Here is an 18,887-nt window from a genome sequence, read left to right on the forward strand (position 1 = left end):
TGAGAATCCACGTCTTTGAGCCAGGATTGCTCTCATGCATTATGCAGCAGTACCGTTATGAGAACAACAAATGTATTGCATTATGTTAACATCCTTCACAGGATATTCTCAATAACTGAATGGAAACACACGCAAACAACAGTGAACTCAGGCTTAGTGGGGACTACAGCTGTTCCTCCTTTGAGGAAGGGTGCTGGGCTGTATCTTCACGTTTTAGAGCAGGCAAGGCTCTTGGCTCCCTGGATTTGGCTGGCACCGTTGAAACTGCCCTTTAAGGATGCTACCATGCGTATGGCAGGTAGCCATTTTGAAAAGTGGGAGCAGTAGAGCAAGAAAGGGGCGGTCATATCGAGAGAAGAGTGATGGTGGCAACCGTGGTGCCAGAAGTGGGAAACTATATGAGAAGAACATGTAGTTCTAAATCTCGCAGTCTCATTGGGAGTAGCGTTAGTGGATGGGCCCTAAAACTCAGACTGGCTAAAATGGTGAATTTAAAGCTGCATACATAGCTCCATATTTAAAATTCATGATACTGCATTTGATATTATCCCTGCATTATTATTCTCCCACTCACCTGCTGGGCTAATAGCAGCTTTATGGGTGGTAATCTATGATTTTAAGTGGGAACAAATTGGCAGGGTTGGAAGGGGGTTAACTGTCTTCTCTGTTGGGGCTGCTGCTCCAATAAAATTTGCAACCCTTCTAATTTGTTTCAAAGTGTTGCATTAGTTGTTTTAAATCATTGGGAAAATCAATCATGGATCACCCTTGTCATATAGCCTGTATCATCATCATCATCTTCTTCTTCTTCTTCTTTGGCGATCACTCGTAACCAAGCAAGATTACCTTCCATAAACACATTTTTAACAATGAGTCCATAATAGGCTGTATACAAACCATATGTTCAAAGTACATTTGAAACATGTTTAAAGCACCTCTTCAAGAATACTGGGAACTGTAGTTTGCCTTTCATGGTGCTACAATTCCCAGTGCTCTTTTAAAAAACTACAGTTCCCGGGGTTCCTTTGGGGAAGTCATGTGCTTTAATTGTACTTAGAACATACGGCGTGTACACAGCTATAGTGTACTTCCTAGAATTTGTTAAATGTGTAATCCAAGACACCTTTGATTGTTAAAAAACACACTTGAAAAATGGAAATTTGTCCGTGTCTCCAGAATAGGGGAGGACTCAAAATGAACAGTGCAATCTCTTGCATGTGCACTCAGATGTAAGCACCTTTGAGGTCAGTAGGAATTAGTCCCATGCAGTGCTTTTTTTTCTTGGGGGACACAGGGGTACGTATACCCCTAAACATTTTGTGAATCTAAGTTTGGCCTCATTGAGGGGCAGTATTTCAATATGAGTAGGAAAATGAGAGTACTCCTAAACATTTTTTCCCCAGAAAAAAAGCACTGGTCCTATAGGGTTGCAGCAGAGGTACTTTCATGTCTGCAGATGGGACATTTTTACACCCAACTGACAAAACATGGGCTATTATAATTATCTTGGAATAGAAGGTGCCGTAGACTTATTTGGAGCAGAATTTTGGGGTGTGGGAGTTCATTGCTTCTCTAGACTTCAATTGGGAAGGGTGGGCTGTTCTAGAAGCATCCAGAAACGTAGATATATGCTGACAAAAACGAGCTTCGTGTGTGTGTGTGTGTGTGTGTGTGTGTGTAAAAATCCATTTCCATCTCTAAATCAAACACAGAGCAGTTGGTAACATCTATTCTGCAGCTGTCCACAGGGATCATTTTAATCAGCCTTGAGCCCCTCTAAAGCTACAGAAATCTTTGGAGGAGGGCGGCTGATTTTGTCATCCTGCTGTGCAAAAAGCAGACCAAACAGTATGCCTCTGATATTCCTCTGCTGGAAGAGATTCGTGCCTGTAGGTAAATGTGCCTTTCGGCGGTTGCTTTTTCCTGTGCTTTTAATGAAGTTGTGAATGGAAGTTGAAGCCTTAAGAGCAGTTCTTTGGAGAGGGAGGCCAGTACGTGTGGGTGGAGATAATCTTCAATCCTGCATTTTGAAGTGGTGTTTCATAGATGTCAAAGCTGCGCGGAGGACATGCGCCAGAGTCCCATATTTCAGAAGGGATGAGGCCTTCACTTGCTGGCAAAAATATATTTCAGCTGCCTGGAAGACGGGATTAATGATAGCTCTGTGCAGCCATTACACCTGCATCCTAACTCCTTTTTAAAATACAGAAATCAGAGATTTGGAAAGTTGAAAACGATTGCCAGTTTGATTCCAAGCCCAATTTAAGGTGCCGGGTTTAAACCCTGAATGACTCGGATTATGAGCCTTGGGACCTTAAGGAACACTTTCCCTGCATGCTGCCTTCATTGAGGTCCTGCTCTGGATTCTTCAGCTGTCTGATGCCTGGCATGTGTCAGCTGTTAGAGGTGCTGGGATGTAACTCGGCTTGCACCAGAGGCTGATGCATCTGGGTGGGAAAGAGCAGATAGAAAGAAGAACCTCCAAGCTTCCTAGAGAGTATCCTTTAACCCTTGCTGATCTTTCTTCAGGCTAGACTGATACTCTTATGATTGCTGACCTCATTTCCTACTTCCTCCTCCACCCTCATCTTGGGAGAGGAAATGCAAGAGCCAGCATGGCTCGTTGCATTTCCCACCTTGGTTAGGTCACATCTACACCATACATCCAAAGCAGTCTTTAAACCACTTCAACAGCCATGGCTTCCCCCCAAAAGTCCTGGGAATAGTTGTTAAGGATGCTGCCAGAAGTGGTTAGGAGAAGCCCTCACAGTGCTACAATTCCTAGCAAACCACAGTTCCCTGGATTCTTTTGGGGAAGCGATGATTGTTAAAGTGGTAGAAGAATGCTTCAAATGTCTGGTATGGATGTGAGTTAGAACTAGGATATTTCCTCTCAAGCACGCGTTTCCTGCAATGAACATAACTTTCCTATTTTCCTAACTTTCCTATTTTCCTAAACGCAGAAGTTATGGCATTATTTTATCCAGGGTAAAGCGTGCTCTTCCAACTGTATTCAGTGTTCACCTTAACTTCTGTTGATGCATATAATCTCCACAAGCCACCATTAACAAGGAGGTAATGAGCAAGGAAGGGACGCGGGTGGCGCTGTGGGTTAAACCAAAGACTTGCCGATCAGAAGGTTGGCGGTTCGAATCCCCACGATGGGGTGAGCTCCCGTTGCTCGGTCCCTGCTCCTGCCAACCTAGCAGTACCACTCCGGCGGGAAGGTACCGTATTTTTTTTACCATAACACTCACTTTTTTCCTCCTAGAAAGTAAGGGGAAATGTCTGTGCGTGTTATGGAGGGAATGCCTACGGGTGGCATGCCTACGGATTTTCCTCCTCTAAAAACTACGTACGTGTTATGGTCGGGTGCATGTTATACAGCGAAAAATACGGTAAACGGTGTTTCCGTGCGCTGCTCTGGTTTGCGAGAAGCGGCTTAGTCATGCTGGCCACATGAACTGGAAGCTGTACGCCGGCTCCCTTGGCCAATAAAGCGAGATGAGCGCTGCAACCCCAGAGCCGGTCACGACTGGACCTAATGGTCAGGGGTCCCTTTACCTTTAATGAACAAGGAGTTTGGTGTTGGTGCCCACCCTGTGCAATGCCCTCTCCGTTGATTTGTTGACTTACATTTTGTGCAACCTTGTTCTCTCAGCTGGACAACATCATCAGAAGTCAACAGGGCTTTGCTTACAAAGCAGAAGCCGGACACACTCTGCTGTAAACCACTGGAGTGGAGAGGGCTCAAGTACGTGGCTAAAAGCAGTATGGCACACAGAATGTTTGGGTGGCAGTTGAAGGAGAAAGAGGAGGCGAACAAGAGAAAGAGACAGATAAGTTCCTCAAGTCTAGGGCAGGCCTTATCATAAGGCAAAGTGAGGCGATGGGCTCGTGCAGCCGATGTGGGGCAAGGGGTGGTGGCGGCGGCAGCCCCACATCCAACACCTCCCTCCCTGACCAGCTGTTCCTCTCTGTTGGAGGTCAGAGCTCTGTGTGCCTCATAGCTCTCTGTGCAGGTCCTAAAATAGCCTGCATCCCTCAGATGTGGTACAGGAGGTTTTTTTTCCAGCCTCAGGCCTCCTCCATATGTTGCTGCAGCACAACGTCCATCATCCCTGAACACTGACTAAGCTGGGTGGGAGTGATGGGAGTTGTAGTCCAACAACATCTGAGGACCCGTGGTGGACACCGCCCCATTGCCAGTGTTGAACTGGCAGCCCAGCTGCTTCTCTACATAGAATGGGGGTGCGGAGGGGCACGGCCTTGTCCTTTTCGGTAGGCAGCCAGCTCTCTTGAGCTTGCCCTGTGCAAGCATTAGACCAGGGGTCAGCAAACTTTTTCAGCAGGGGGCCGGTCCCACTTGTGGGGGGCCGGACTATATTTTGAAAAATAATAATGAATGAATTCCTATGCCCCACAAATAACCCAGAGATGCATTTTAAATAAAATCACACATTCTACTCATGTAAAACCACGCTGATTCCCAGACTGTCCACAGGTCGGATTTAGAAGGCGACTGGGCTGGATCTGGCCCCCGGGCCTTAGTTTGCCTACCCATGCACTAGACAGCTTATAATAAGGATTCTGGAAGGGGATTTCTTTTTTTTATTCTTTCACTTTAATACATCACAAAAAAGAGAAATACAAAAATAAACAAATATCCATCACCTCCTGACAACTAAAAAAGAAACAACAACAACAATACATTGAATAGTTTTCACAATACTTTTAACATAAAAATGGTCTTTTTTCTATATACCAGACTTCCTGTCTCCTCCTTACTTCTATTTCTCATCAATTGTTCACTGCTATATCATAACATGTTTTGGTTTTAATATTATTTATCCTATCATGGGTTTTCCATCACACTTAAAACTCCCACTGAAGTGATTCAAATGCTGCTACAGACTTTAAACTGTCATTACTATTTTTCAAATAAATTTTAAAGACTTCCCATTTTGAGATAAATACTTCTTTTGATTTATTTTTTATTCTTTCTGATAGATTATCTAATTTCACATATTCAATCATTCAAAAAAATGATTGAGGGGAAAAAGGAAGAGGGATTTTGATTTACCTAGTGCCTTTCTTCTATCCAGAACTGCAACCCTTTCATGTATATTTCATGTATATTTCATAAAATACTGAGATGTAGCACTTACAACTCTGTATGGCTACACAATACAGCAGGAAAAGGGCTGTGGTAGGGAGGGAACAAAGGTGTATTTTGGTACTACTTTACTCCTGAAACTTCCTCTAGTGCAAGAAACCTGAACAGCAAGTCAAGGCTGCAGTTGCAGACTAGGGCGTGGGAACATTTTGTTGCTCCAGGTCCCACATCTCTCCTGTTTGCATTTCTCTTTGCCCTTATGCTTAGGGAAAGATGTGAACGCCAATCAGCTGTTTTAATTTCCTGCAAAAGCTGAAGGTTCCTGAAGAGGAAACGGCCTCAAAACTTGCTTATATATGTATTTTGGCTGAAATCTACGCAAGGCTGTTTTCACTCACTTAGTTAAGAAAGGTTCTTCCTCAATGCTCAGAGTCTATCTCTTCTTCTAATCTCCATGGCAGTCAAAACAAAATCCGGCCTGGGATTTAGCAAACTCTGGCTCATATTAAAAGCAGGGAGAGAAAGAGGAGATATGATCGCCTGGGAAGTTTGCACTGTTGTGTTGCCACCCTCTGGACCTGTCATGAAGGAGGCACACAGAGAAGGGCCTCAGATGATGAGGTGGACTCATATGTCCCCTGGTACTTCGAACATCCAGGTGAAGAAGAGGATGGGAGTCCTGCAACTTCAGTATTTGTTCTTCGTCTACCTGATAAGCCACACCTCCTGAAATTCCCTATTCCGTACAAGTATTAAAGGTGCAGGAACCTCATCCTCATTTCTTCCTGCCCACCCTACACGTATTCCCCCTTTTAATTTCATCAACCCAGAAAAGCATCCCCCCCCCCGAGATTAAAGACAACCCCCCAGATCAAATGCCCATATGTTGGTATGCAGGCATATAAAAGATCTTTATGAGCTAGTAAAGTTCATGCACTTATTTGCTAGCCCAAAGGAGCCTATGCTATTAGAATAACATATTATTTTCAATGTATTTAACCTCTGTTTTTATTTGCCCAGATAATTTATGGTTAAACTAGGCTTCCACTTTGGCCATTCTTAACAAACTTTCCCTTTGCGTTTATTCTCCCCCACCCCCAATGAATGCACTTACATGCATCTGTCGTGTACATTTCTTATTGTTTTGGCTAAGTGATGCATGCATAATTCTTCTAATCAGTCCCTGCAGCTGCTTAATTTCTTTTGTGTGCCATTTTAATCCTCTCCACTTTCTTTTTTATCTTGCTTGTTTGTTGTGTGTTCTGGTGAGGACATGCTACTCTGTGTTTGATTTCAGTAGAGCCATGACATTTATTCCCTGCTACTCATATCCTTTAAACCAAAATTACATTGCCAGCTCTGACGGGGAGGGCATTGCAGTATGCATCTAATAATGCTATTATCCTTCAGCTGCAATTGCAGTTGTTAATTGCCAAGCATCTGCTTCACGTTAAACTCTGAGGTTGCCTTTAATTTTCCTCAATCGTATTAGCGAAGCCCCACACAGCAAACACAATTGCTACAGATACACCCGTTTTACATTGGTGTTTCTACAGCAAACAAACCCAAGTGTAGAAGTAATATCTGCCTGCATATAGGTCTTGAAACACACATATAGATAACATGGAAAATATGATCGCACTTGACGGCATGCACACTGTTAAACCCATGTTGCTACTCATGCTTAGGTATGGATGCTAAAGTACACAGTGCATCTGACCAACACGTGCTTTTAAGGATCTTGACTATTGAGTCATGGTACGTCACAGGAAGATTAACCTACCTCACAGGGTTGTTGAGGGTATTAAACAAAGCAGTTGCGAGGACTGAAGATGCCTGTCTCCCCAGTGCCCCCTAAGGCTCCTCCTCCCCCAGGTCCTTCCCAAGCAACTTTGGCCGTTGTTGCTTCACCCTCTTAATTTCTCTGCATGTTCTGGGAGACCAGGAGAGATGGGGACTGGTTGCAGCAGGAGGGGGAGACTCCCTGGATTCTTCTGCAGCCTGACTCATCTCTGTCTCCTGTTCCCTCTCCTCTTCTGCCTCTGGTTCTGGACTGCTCTCTGCCACAGATTCTCCCTGCTCACTAAACCCTGTTGCCTCTTCATCTTCCGACACCACCTCCTCCCAGTCTTCTCCCTCTGATCACTCATCATGTTCCCACCACCAACCCCTGGCTCTGAGCCTCCTTCCCCTGGGGGTTCCCTTGGGCGTTCCCCAGCTGGTGCCTCCCACCACTTCTCTGCATGCAGCCCGTTCATGGCATAAAGTAAATAAATAAAAGTACTTTTTGATGAACTGCAGGAGAACCAAATCATTTATCTGCTTCCCTTTTCCAACATCTTAACTCGCTTTGCTATTTCTTTTGTACCCCAGGGATGAGGAACATCACCCCATTCACCAGCCCTGCTTTGCACCCTCCTCAAAGGTTTTTAAGTGGCTGGAAAATGTCCTGGCATTCTGATAATGCTGCTTGCTTGCCTGGATGGCAATGAGTGTGAATAAACCAGTTTGCTGTACAAAAGAGACAATGCACATTTGTTGGTCCGCCCACATTGGCCTCTGGCTCTGCCCACTATGGGCATGTGGCCCCTGGAAGGTTGCCAAGAAGAGAATGTGGCCCTCGGGATGGAAAAGGTTCCCCAGCCCTCTTGTAGCCCCACTTGCATGACATTAAAGGGACTTGAGTGCAAGGACAAACTGTTCTGGCAGTTTGGACTATGAATATCTTTGCTTTTTATATTCTTGGTTGAGGTGGTTAGAGAGCTGGATCAGACCTGCGAAACCAGGGCACAAATCCCTACTTGGCCATGAAGCTCATTGGGTGACCTTGGGCCAGTCACTGCCTCTCAGCCTAAGCTAGCCCACAGGGTTGTGGGATTAAATGAGAAGCGGGAGAATCAAGTGCACCAACTTGAGCTCCCTGGATAAAAAGACGGGGTAGAAATGCAATAAAAAAATAAATTCATTGAAGCCAAAATATTATCCTCATGGTCTTCCCTATTAAGCAGTTGGTTCAGACTTTACTGCCGTCCACCGTTCTACCCAAAACATCTTCCCATAACAGCAGAAGCAGTAGCATCTGAAAACCTTTTGCCATCTGGGTCAGCGGAGAGAGGTAGCGCTGCCAGCAGCCAGCCCGCAGGAAAGTGCAGAGCTGGCATGCAGCACTGCTGTGCATTTGTGCAGAGGCACACAGCAAAAAAAAACCACAAAAAAACAACAAAACTTCTTCAGTGTTCAATATGGAGTTGGGAAGAGCCTTTTAAGTGGCAGGTGATAATGTTTGAGCTGGCCCAAAGTCACTTGGGATCGTGGAGTCAGTGCAGAGATGTGGGTAGTGTGTTCGGTTTGAATGAGGGAAACTTAAAAGTTTAAAAGCCTCTCTCAGCTACCAAGTTCCTTTGGTGTCCTGTAACAGCTTGGCCAGTCCCTATCTCATGGGTTTTGTTCTGAAAGCAAATGAGCTGCTCGTGATCTTAGGTTCTGAACTGCTGGAAATGAGGATGCTCACACAAGTACAGTGGTACCTCGGGTTACAGATGCTTCAGGTTACAGGACTCCACTAACCCAGAAATAATACCTCAGGTTAAGAACTTTGCTTCAGGGTGAGAACAGAAATTGTGCTCTGGCGGTGCGGCGGCAGCAGGAGGCCCCATTAGCTAAAGTGGTACTTCAGGTTAAGAACAGTTTCAGGTTAAGAACGGACCTCCAGAACGAATTAAGTTCTTAACCCGAGGTACCACTGTATGTCAAACTTATTCTTGCGGCAGAGGATGTGCCTTGAACACCAGGGATGGGGAACCTGTCCCTGGTGTACGCTATCCTGTGGGACTCCTCCATCCCCAGGTCAGCAATGATGGGAGTTGGGAGTGCAGCAAGCACCTGTGGCTCTCCATCTCCCTCGCATACCAAGACCTGCAATAAAAACCATGCATTCTAATAGAGCTGCTGCCTATTTGATTTTTGTTTTAAACTTTGTAATTTTGTTTAAATTGTTTTTAATTAACAGTTTTTTTAAAAAAATACATTGCATTTTTTTGTAACCCGTCCTGGTACATTAGGGTGAAGGATAATAATAATACTGTAATAATGATGATGGAATATGACACCTTTCCGTCAGCCTTGGTGCCTTTAATAGCACACAAGATGTAGAAATTTGACAGATGTAGACTTCTCCTTTACAATATCTGTGTCATGGCGGAAGTGGCACCTGTAAAATTTCTGGCATCACACAGCTGTTAAAATCCACTGGAAATAATGGGCAAGATCTAGCCAAAGTGAAGCATATTGGAGTCCCACCGATTTAAACATGCCCGCGACTCTCTCACTGAGATTTTTATGACTCTCAAATAACTTTCTCTGGCTAGAATCATTCTCTGTTTATTTCTTTATTTGCTGATTTTTCTCCTTAATGATCTGCAAGTAGTAACAATGAAATGCCAAAAAAGAAGAGTGAAGATAAAAATCACATCATGAACAAATTTCACACCAAACTCCAAGACAAGTTTAAAAACTGCATTGCTCATGATAAAAATATAGCTGCACACCAGAACTCTTAAGTTCTAGCAATAATAACAATAACAATAATAGTTGTTGTTATGGATTTATTAATCACCTGCCCTTCACTCTAAGGTTCAAGGGCAAGCTACAACCATGAAAATGTCTTCTAGGACAAAACTATTTCCCAAAGTTGGAAAAGGAATTGGACGGGCAGTTCTCTTTGGACACAGAAATCTGTAACTGGGAAGCCACCACCAAGAAGGCCCCAGATGAGCCTTCACTAACCCGGTATCCTTCTGAAGTTTTGGGCTGCAGCTCTTATCAGCCCCAGTTCCTGCTGGCTGGGGCTGAGGGGAGTGTAGTCCAAAACATCTGGAGAAGAACAAGTTGGTGAAGGCTGTCCTAGATCTTACGGACCTCTCTGGAAGATCTTAATGCACACAAGGGCTTAATGGCGTAATCTGCGATCTGCCAATGCTAAACGCTAATGGTACCTAGTTTTCTATTGGTGACACAGAACACAGGAAGCTGCCTCCTAGTGAGTCAGACCATTGGTCCATCTTGCTCAGTATTGTCTACACTGACTGGTAGTGGCTCTCCAGGATTCCAGACAGGAGTCTTCTCTCTCGGACCTTGCTGTAGGTGCCAGGGACTGAACCTGGGACCTTATGCATGAGAGCCAGTGTGGTGTAGTGGTTAAGAGCAGTAGACTCGTAATCTGGTGAACCGGGTTCGCATCTCCGCTCCTCTACATGCAGCTGCTGGGTGACCTTGGGCCAGTCACACTTCTCTGAAGTCTCTCAGCCCCACTCACCTCACAGAGTGTTTGTTGTGGGGGAGGAAGGGAAAGGAGAATGTCAACCACTTTGAGACTCCTTTGGGTAGTGATAAAGCGGGATATCAAATCCAAACTCTTCTTCTTCTTCTTCTCTACCACTGTGCTACAGCCCTCTTTCCCCACTCCCCATGGTGTTGATATTTTTCCAGAATACAGTTATTTAGCAATGCTGCTTTGATCTATTCCCCCCCCCCAACCAGATAAGTCTGAACAATTGCTTTAAAGATCACAGACCCAAAGGCATCTGACCAAATCAACCCAAACTATTTTGCTCATCTAACAGACCTCTATACCGCCATGGCAATGCCCTTCTTACAGATGAATCCATGCCATCCACATCACCCCACGCTACAAGCACAGGACGAGAGTGAACAAGGCACCTTGCTCAAAGAGACACCTTTAGGCAAGGAATAGTCTAAATAATTCAAGCAAACAAATTGTTTCGTGTTCTCCATTCTAAATATAAGAACATCATTAAACACTTTAGCCACTACCTTGCATATTTCCTTTGTTTTTACAAAGCCGAGCATCCAAATGCAAGCGAATTAAAACGTCAATTGTGAATTTTATCCTTCCTGCTTTTTATTATTACTGTACTTACTTTGTAGTTAAAGCACAACATTTCCCTTCTGGATTTCTAAATACGTTTCATGCTGCTTCCTGCTTACGATTGCTTTATTGCTTGTGCCAACTGAATTGCCTTAAGTGGTGGTTGCTACCTCTGCAGGCCAGGAATGATTACAGGCTCATTTTGTGGCAAAACATTGCAATTTCAGCAGCTATCAATCAACTCAAAGTGTCAGCGGTCTTATCTATCTTCTCTTAGGGATGTTACTTCTTTTTGTAAATGTCTTGAAGGGCATAGCTTTTGTCTTCATCAGCTGGGGTTAAGGTTCCCCTAGCAATGCCAGCTGACCTGAAATTAACTAACTTGGCCTGCTTGTGTGCCTTTAACACCTGATTGACATGGGGAAACCTCAGGCCCAGGCTGTGGTCCTCCAGGCATCTCTTTTGACCTTCAAAACACTCCCTAGGCAACAACCCCTCACTGCCCCCACTTTGCACCCCAGTGTTTTTGCCTGGCTAGAATGTATTCTCTGAAAATGAACTCTGAAAATGCCACTTGCTTGCTTGGATAGAGAGATACATGAGCAGAAACTAGTCTACTGGACAAATTGGTTGGCTGGCATCTGTCTGTCTTTGGGAGATTATGGAGGAGTGCGCCTTCAGGGGCAAAGTCGAACTGTTGGGGAGTTACAGCGCCTGTTGTGGCTGTAGAGACCGATATGGGAGAGACATGTTTTGCTGCAGCTGGGGCAGAGGAAGACATCCAGTTGTGCTGCTGCAGATGGCGTTTCTTTTCTCTGCTCCTCCCTGCAGTCATTCCTCCTCTGGTTCTGTTGTGGATACACAACCTGACTGATGGTATATTTGTTGCTCTACCTGCTTTTGCCTCTGTCTCCTCCTGTCACTGGCATGTGGTCCTCATAATGTTGCTGAGAAGGGAATGTGGACCTCAGATGAAAAAAGACCTGCACTACATTGGCAATCGAGTTGAAGGTCAAGATAGCCCTCTGGGGAGGCAATGGGAACCTGCACACCTTAGCAACAATGTCTTGGGTGACTTCTGTTGTGGTAGCTGATGCGGCAGGCTGAGGCATGACACCAGAGCATTGGCCATTGTGTCCCATCTGTGAGCACCAGTGTTCAGTGTGCATTGTCATTCCCACATGCAGTTTGTTCCCTTGTCTTTGCTCTTTGCTTTGTTTGAATAGGTGCTTCTTTGACAAAGGATTGCAAGTAGATTCCTCTTTGCATGTAGGAGATATTAAGTCAATCATCCGGCCAAATGCTTCCTCCACTGTAATTAGCAAATAGTACTGTGTTAAAGTCTGTGTGTATGCTGGGCTTATAATACTGCTTTTTGTAACCCTATTTTGCTGAGGTGTTCACAAAGGGACAAATGTTGCCGTTCGAACCAGCAGCATAATGCAAGAATAAGCTTGATGCCAGGGAAATCACAAAAGTAACTGGGACAGCTGTATTGGTAATTTTTAAATATTTCTATATTCCTGGCCCATTGATGGGGGACTAGAATTCTGAGTGAAATTTGCCCCCAAGCTGTAGGATTGTTTGTGCTTTCCTCCTTTTCTCAAAACTAAGTTAACACAGGAAATACCCCTGCAATTAAATATTACTCCAGTGTGGCAGCATTTCAGTGGCTCTCTGCACTAGGGCAATGTTTATTTGGTTTTCAGAAAATGATTATTAGGCACTCTTCAGCTGTAGATCTCCAAAGATACACCAAAATAAAAAAAGGCAAAATTGAGTAGGCAGTCAAAAAGATCCAATGGAAAAATAAAAGGCCTGGCAAATAAAAGTAAGTTTTCAAGGTGGTGCTGAAAAGAAAGGCAGTGAATCTTTCTGTCTACTGAAATCCATAAATGGAGTGCTACAGCTGCAAAGGCCCTGCCACTCCTCTTAATTCAGATGATAGGCTGACCTAGACCGGGCCTCTGAAACTGGTCTCAACATTTGGGTGATTCCATTCAGTATATCTTGCAATAGCTCTTCTCCAGCTGAATCACAATGCAACATATAGCCAAGCATCACCTAGCAGAAATGGAGAAATTTTGGGCAGGGAAGGGTGAGAGTAATCTGAGGCCAGATGAAGTAGTTTAAACAGGTTGAATTTATTCTTCATAGTGCTTTTAAAACACTGTGCCTCTTTCAATGAAACAAGACCGTCTCCTTAAAAATGGTAACTTTCAAATATATAATAGGTTTGGTAGTTGATATGGGGGGGGGGGGAGTTTCAGTAAACAATAAACATGTGACTTTCCTTTTGTGACTTTCCCCTTTAGCAACAAACAAGATTGACTTGACAAGTTTGACTCAACTTGAAATTAAGGAGTTTTCTCTCCATTACAGTTTGTTTACAAGCCCTGAAATAGAGTGAAGATAAACACCCTTGTTCTTTCCTTCCATACTAATGTCACTGAGGATCAGTGCACTTTTCATAAGCAGCTCTGACAGAGACACATTTGTTTTGTTTTTAAATCTATTTGAACAGCTCCTGCACTGTGAGGCTTGAGGTTTCAAAAGGACAATATATTTTCGTGCCTGTTCACATCTGTCCAGAACTAAGTGCCATTGAGTTTGATGGGCCTTATTCCTGGGTAAGCATGCATAGGGGTTTTAGTCTTTCTAATTCTCTTCATGTGTCGTGTTTTATCCATTTCAGCTCATTCCTGCCTATGACAGGAGCGGGCGATCTGAAAGTCTTGGCCAAAATCGTGTGGGTGTCAAGTAGTCAAAAACCGGGGAGATAGACACATAGGGTGACAGAGAAAAGGGTGTGAAGGAAAAAAATTGGTAGCAGAAAAAGTGGGAGAAAGGGGTGACAGAGAGAAAATGGAGTTCCCCATCTATTTATGGCTCTTCCCCCTCCCCACCGCCTCTGACCCCAAAATATATCTCCCATTATTCCCAGGAGAGTATGGTGTATACCCCAATCCTGGTATACAGACTTGACAGTTTTGGCCGCTGTGGGATGCACTGTATATTCGGTGAAGTTTCTCAGGCACTCTTGATTCTTTGGACTACAACTCCCATCAGCCCCAGCAAACATGGCCAGTTGAGGGATGATGGTCGGAGTCTTCCAAAAACTGCCGGAGGGCACTAGGTAGCGGGAAGCTGCTTCGGAGGCGTCTTCTAGCCATATATCCCAAGTTACCCCGGAGTCCCACTGGATGATTCATCGTTGGAGCGGAACATTAGGGAAGAGGCTCCTGGAGGCCAACATAATAATGGCAACATTTTTTTTTAATCGCGCCACTCGTGCGCTTTGCTCTGCTGTCCCTTCCCAAATGTTTGTTACTCCTTTCCGGTTTCTTGGGGCGACGGGCGACGCGCGCTTCCACCTCTTTCCCTCTGAGGCCACGGGTGGATCTGTCACACGATCTAGTTCCGCCCTACAAACCCACCACGTGCACCCCACACTCCCGCGTCGCTTTGTAAAGCTCCACACCATACAAACCAGGCGCCCGGAAAAAAACAACAACTAAGCGACGCTTTTCTACTTCTGCTGCCCGGGAGCTCGAGACTGCAGCCGCCGCCGATCAATAAGTGGGTGGACTTGGACTCGCAACTCCTTCGGTTGCCGTGACTTTGATTCTTGTTTATTCTTCTCCGCCTGCGAGCGCGGCGCCTCCCTCCCTCCCTCCGCCCTTCCAGCAGCCAGCCGCGCTTCTGGGTGCGGGGCGTTTGTGTGTGTATGCGCGCGCGTGTGTTTGTGTCGCGGGGAGGTTTCGGCTGCTTTGCGCGCACATGCACGCGCGCGTCTGGGGACAGAGCTGGAAAGCAACAGGGAGGCATACAGGCTGCTGTTGCTGCGATCCTGCTTCTCTAGAGCCACTTTGCAAAGGCTGCTCGAGGAGGAGGAGGAGAAGGAGAAGGAGAAAGCAAGCTGCCACCGAGGCGGCTCGCTAGAGATGCGGGCGGCGTGATGCTAGCTGCTTCTGCTTCTGCTTGCCGCCGCCTCCTCGTCCGCCGCGCCTCTCTCCTTCTGTATCTTTCCTTCTGCTAACTGATTCCTTTCCCCACCCACCCCTTTCCCCCACCCTCTTTTTTTCTTCTTTTGCTTGGCTGCTGCTGCCTGCTGCCGGCAGGACCCATTTGCTCCTCTTCGGGCTACAAGAAGGCAGATGATGAGATGTCCGGGGCCACGTCCTCTGCGGACCAGGAGGAGGCAGCAGCCCGCACCATTTACTTGAACCAGCCCCAGCAGAGCAAGTTCCACGACAACCGGGTCAGGTAAGGGGAAGGCGCACTGGGGGGGGGGGGGAGAGAGAAGCAGAGTGAACTGTGTGGGAAGTGACTGCTCTGGATTGATCCTCCAATTGGGCCAGCAAAGAAGTTAGGCTTGCTGGGAGTGGTTCCCTGACTTTGACTCCATCCTACAGCTCTTAGGCACAATGGTCTGTTTTTTTGCCAGAGGTCCACTTTGATAAAAGTATTCATGTGGTGGTGATGGAGACTGGCAAGGCTTCCACCCGCAAACCCAGCGTCCCAAAGTGCCCTTGCTGCCTCTGAAGTGGCAGAGTTGCCGAGTAAGAGGAAGCATTTGCCAGACACGTTCTGATTCCCTAGTCCAGAGGTGGTTTAACCTGAAATGTTTCCAGAGGTTGCTGAACTACAACTCCCATCACCCCCAAGCATTAGCAGTGCCGGTTGGGGCCAGCGGGAGTTGCAGTTTGGGATCTGGAGGTGCTCTGATTCACCGCTTGACAGCTGGTGGGTCTGGACCTACTAGTGGGTCACAGCCTGGTGCAAAGTGGGTCCAAGAGGAATGCTGCCACCATGCAACTATATGGTAAAAGATTAAGAAAAGGGTCCCCAAATGGGTCAAAAGTTGGTCCTGAGTCCGGAATAGTTGACTTTTAAAAAATATTTTTATTAAAGTTTTCTTGGTTTACAAAGGTATGCGCAATGTCTCTTTTTTCAAGTTACATTTTCCATAGGTCGTTTTCATTTGTTGAGACATTAGGGTTACATTAGGAAGAAAAGGGGGGGGAGAGGTGGAGGGGAGAAAGGCGAGTGGGAATAGTTGACTTTTGAAGCATGATGTGGTTGGTTGGGAGGAGTAGAGGCCTAACTGTTACACAGGAGCATATAATTAGGAAGATGTAGTGGTTTATGCTTGTACATGTCCACACCAGGCTGATTTCTGGTGGTGCTGCTACAGGGGAGGGTTGATTGTTCCATCTTGGCTCTGGCCCATGCTGAAGCGGTGCCCTTTGAGCCACAACAATAGCTGTGTAAGTCGAGTGAGTAACAAGCAGTGGCAGGCAAGGACCCAATGTGCTCCTCCCGGCCAGAGCAGTCAAGAAAGGAAGAGAAGGTCAGTGGCAGGTGATGGATAATAGGCTCTTATTTGCAGGAGAATAAGGCGAGAGGCAGTAACAGGTGGGGCACAATGGTGAGAGATCAGTTACCAGCCATCGTACAGAGGCTCTCTCAGCAAGACAATTACAAGACCTAATAATGGATGGCACTGTTGGCAGCTCCCGTACCAAGGAGAGAGATTACAGCTGTGCCGAGCTTGATTTTTGGTCTCTCAAAGGGTGCAGGAATATGCCATGCGTGTGAACGTAATAGGCATAATGTATCAGCCTTGTTCGTGCACTTACTCACTTCCATACAGTAGCAGGAGCAGAGTCGTGCTTTAGACCTCATGTTGCATCCCAGTCCTACCCTTAGGCAGAGTCAAGCAATCCCATCAGGTGGCAGATACTGAGGGGCAGAAGGGAGAGCAGTGGTAGACCCTCTGTCCATTCCTCTCATGCCCTCTGGTCATTCCCCTCTGTTAAGAGATTAGAGCAGTGTGCGCGCCACAAAACCTGTCATGCCCCTCGCCAAAAACTAGTGGGATCCCCTAAGCCCCACTCAGGTGCAGCGGAGGATGCTGTTGGGAGCCACCCAGAGTGGCTGGGGAAACCCAGAGGGATGGGTGGAGTATAAATAATAAACTATTATTATTATGCTGTCCCATCACAGTGTTGAAGGAAGATTAAGCAGTCTGACAGATATTGATTCTTCCAGGTGTCAGGCAGGGGTCTTTTTCATCACCTGAAACCTAAGCCTCATTTTTCCTAAATAATTGTATGTTGAGTAAAGTAATGGAGAGAGTCATCACATACATCAGTAGACGCAGTTAGGTCTGTGGTTAGAGAAACCATAGATCAAACTTGTTCCCAACCCATAACTTTCCATACATCATATTGGGACAACATACTGGGTTAGTTGTAGATAAAAGCTTTGTGACATGCCTGCAATGTAGAAAGGGGCCCTTACAATGTTGTAAATCAAAGTCTGTTCCAGTGAACTCAGTGTGAAATTAGTCTTCAGAACACCGCCAGCAAAAATAAAATACCTGTCTATGTGATGCTGACACATAAGCTTATGCTCATATACTGTGCTAAAGAATGAAATGTTACCATCTCCCCCTTCCCACCCCTCTCTTCTCCCACAACCCTATATTGCCTATAATGTCTCTGAATATGACTGACTTCTTTGAATGATACTATGACTTGAAAACAGAGTCTCAGCATATTCTATTGCTACCCAAGAAAAGCTCAAGAAGGACATTAAAAAAGAAAAGGCTGGTAGAATTGGAGCCAACGTCCCGTCTTTTTCCACCTTGGTGGTGCTTTCAGTGATAAGTACCGTAATTTGTAATTTGGGCAGAGAGAGGGAGGGGAAATCTCATCATCATAAAGCTTTGCTTTGGACAGCGAGTTTTAAAAATCCAATCAAGGCAATGTAAGCAGTGTGTTGGTTGAAGACTTTTAACAGCCCTAATAAACAGCAAGGCTTTGATCAGCAGGCTCCTCGTTGTGTTTTGAGGTGGTTATAGCTTCAATTTAAGGAGATCAGCAACAATTTGACAAAGTGCCTCAAAATAATTTATGCAACCGAATTATGCAAGAAAGATTTAGTGTAGTAGGGTGATGGCTCTTTGGCACACCCTGAGAGCCTGACAAAACACAATGCCGTTCATGGAATTAAAGATGGTGTGGATGGATTTTCAAAATGGAAATGGAAAGCGGGAGGAGGTGGTCCAGGTTTGGGCGATGTACTTGTGTGTTAGGGGGCTTTTAACCGTTTGCTCCCTGCTGTTATCTTGATCTGGATCAGGCCCATCTGCACTAGAAAAAGTGAATGGGTCCCCCCTTGGGTGTAGCAGCTCCATTCTATCAACTCTGTTTAATATTCAAGGGTAGGGCATTCCACTGGGGAGATGCCACAACAATAAAAGCCTGATTCCTACATTGTGTGGAGCAGACCTCCTGTTAAAATGGTATGGATGGGAGGCCCTCATCTGCAGTGATTGACTAGGCATATAAGGGGTGAGACTTTCAGGCGTCAAGAGAATTGCCTTTATGAATTTTCTCCAAACACTTAGCTGAAACCTGATTCCCTCCAACTTTCACCAGTTAGTTCTAATTCTGTCTCCTGAAACAACAGAGAACAAATAATGCCCCCCCCCCTTATTTGAGATGTCTTTTGTCTAGGAAGCTTTTCATGACTTGGTTCCTGGGGTTTGCCCCATTGTAGTTAAGAACTAGTTTATTGACTCGCTTTTACAGCTTTGTCTTACTGTGATTATACTCGCATATAAACGTTACATTTAAAACAACAGGATTACCTTTTTCCAACTTGGGTTATTACTAATCTGTCTGAAACTCTCTTGAAAATAATGTCAGTCCTCTCTACTCCCTGAAACAAAGCAGTATGCTTAAGGCTGCAATGTTATGCACACTTACCTAAGAGTGAGGACCCGTCTGTACCGTACATTTAAAGCATCATCATACCACTTTAAGCAGACATGGCTTCCCCAAAGAACCCTGGGAACTGTAGTTTGTTAAGAGT

At 45.4% G+C, this 18,887-nt stretch overlaps 1 protein-coding gene across 6 annotated transcripts in view; it reads left to right on the top strand.

The window, feature by feature from the left end:
• Window positions 1-18,887, top strand: part of ATP8A2 (ATPase phospholipid transporting 8A2) — a 341,618-nt gene that overhangs the window by 21,019 nt on the left and 301,712 nt on the right. For 4 of the 6 annotated variants that reach the window (XM_081197884.1, XM_081197885.1, XM_081197886.1 and 1 more), the window contains exon 2: window positions 15,125-15,269. In XM_081197884.1, coding sequence (XP_081054010.1) covers window positions 15,125-15,269 — 145 coding nt within the window. Of the gene's footprint in view, window positions 1-14,519; window positions 14,583-15,124; window positions 15,270-18,887 lie in introns of those variants that run through there. The other 2 variants (XM_081197887.1, XM_081197888.1) reach the window with 2 other exon arrangements.

The sequence above is a fragment of the Podarcis bocagei genome (assembly GCF_964188305.1).
Source record: "Podarcis bocagei genome assembly, chromosome: 6".
Classification (NCBI taxonomy): Eukaryota; Metazoa; Chordata; class Lepidosauria; order Squamata; family Lacertidae; genus Podarcis; species Podarcis bocagei.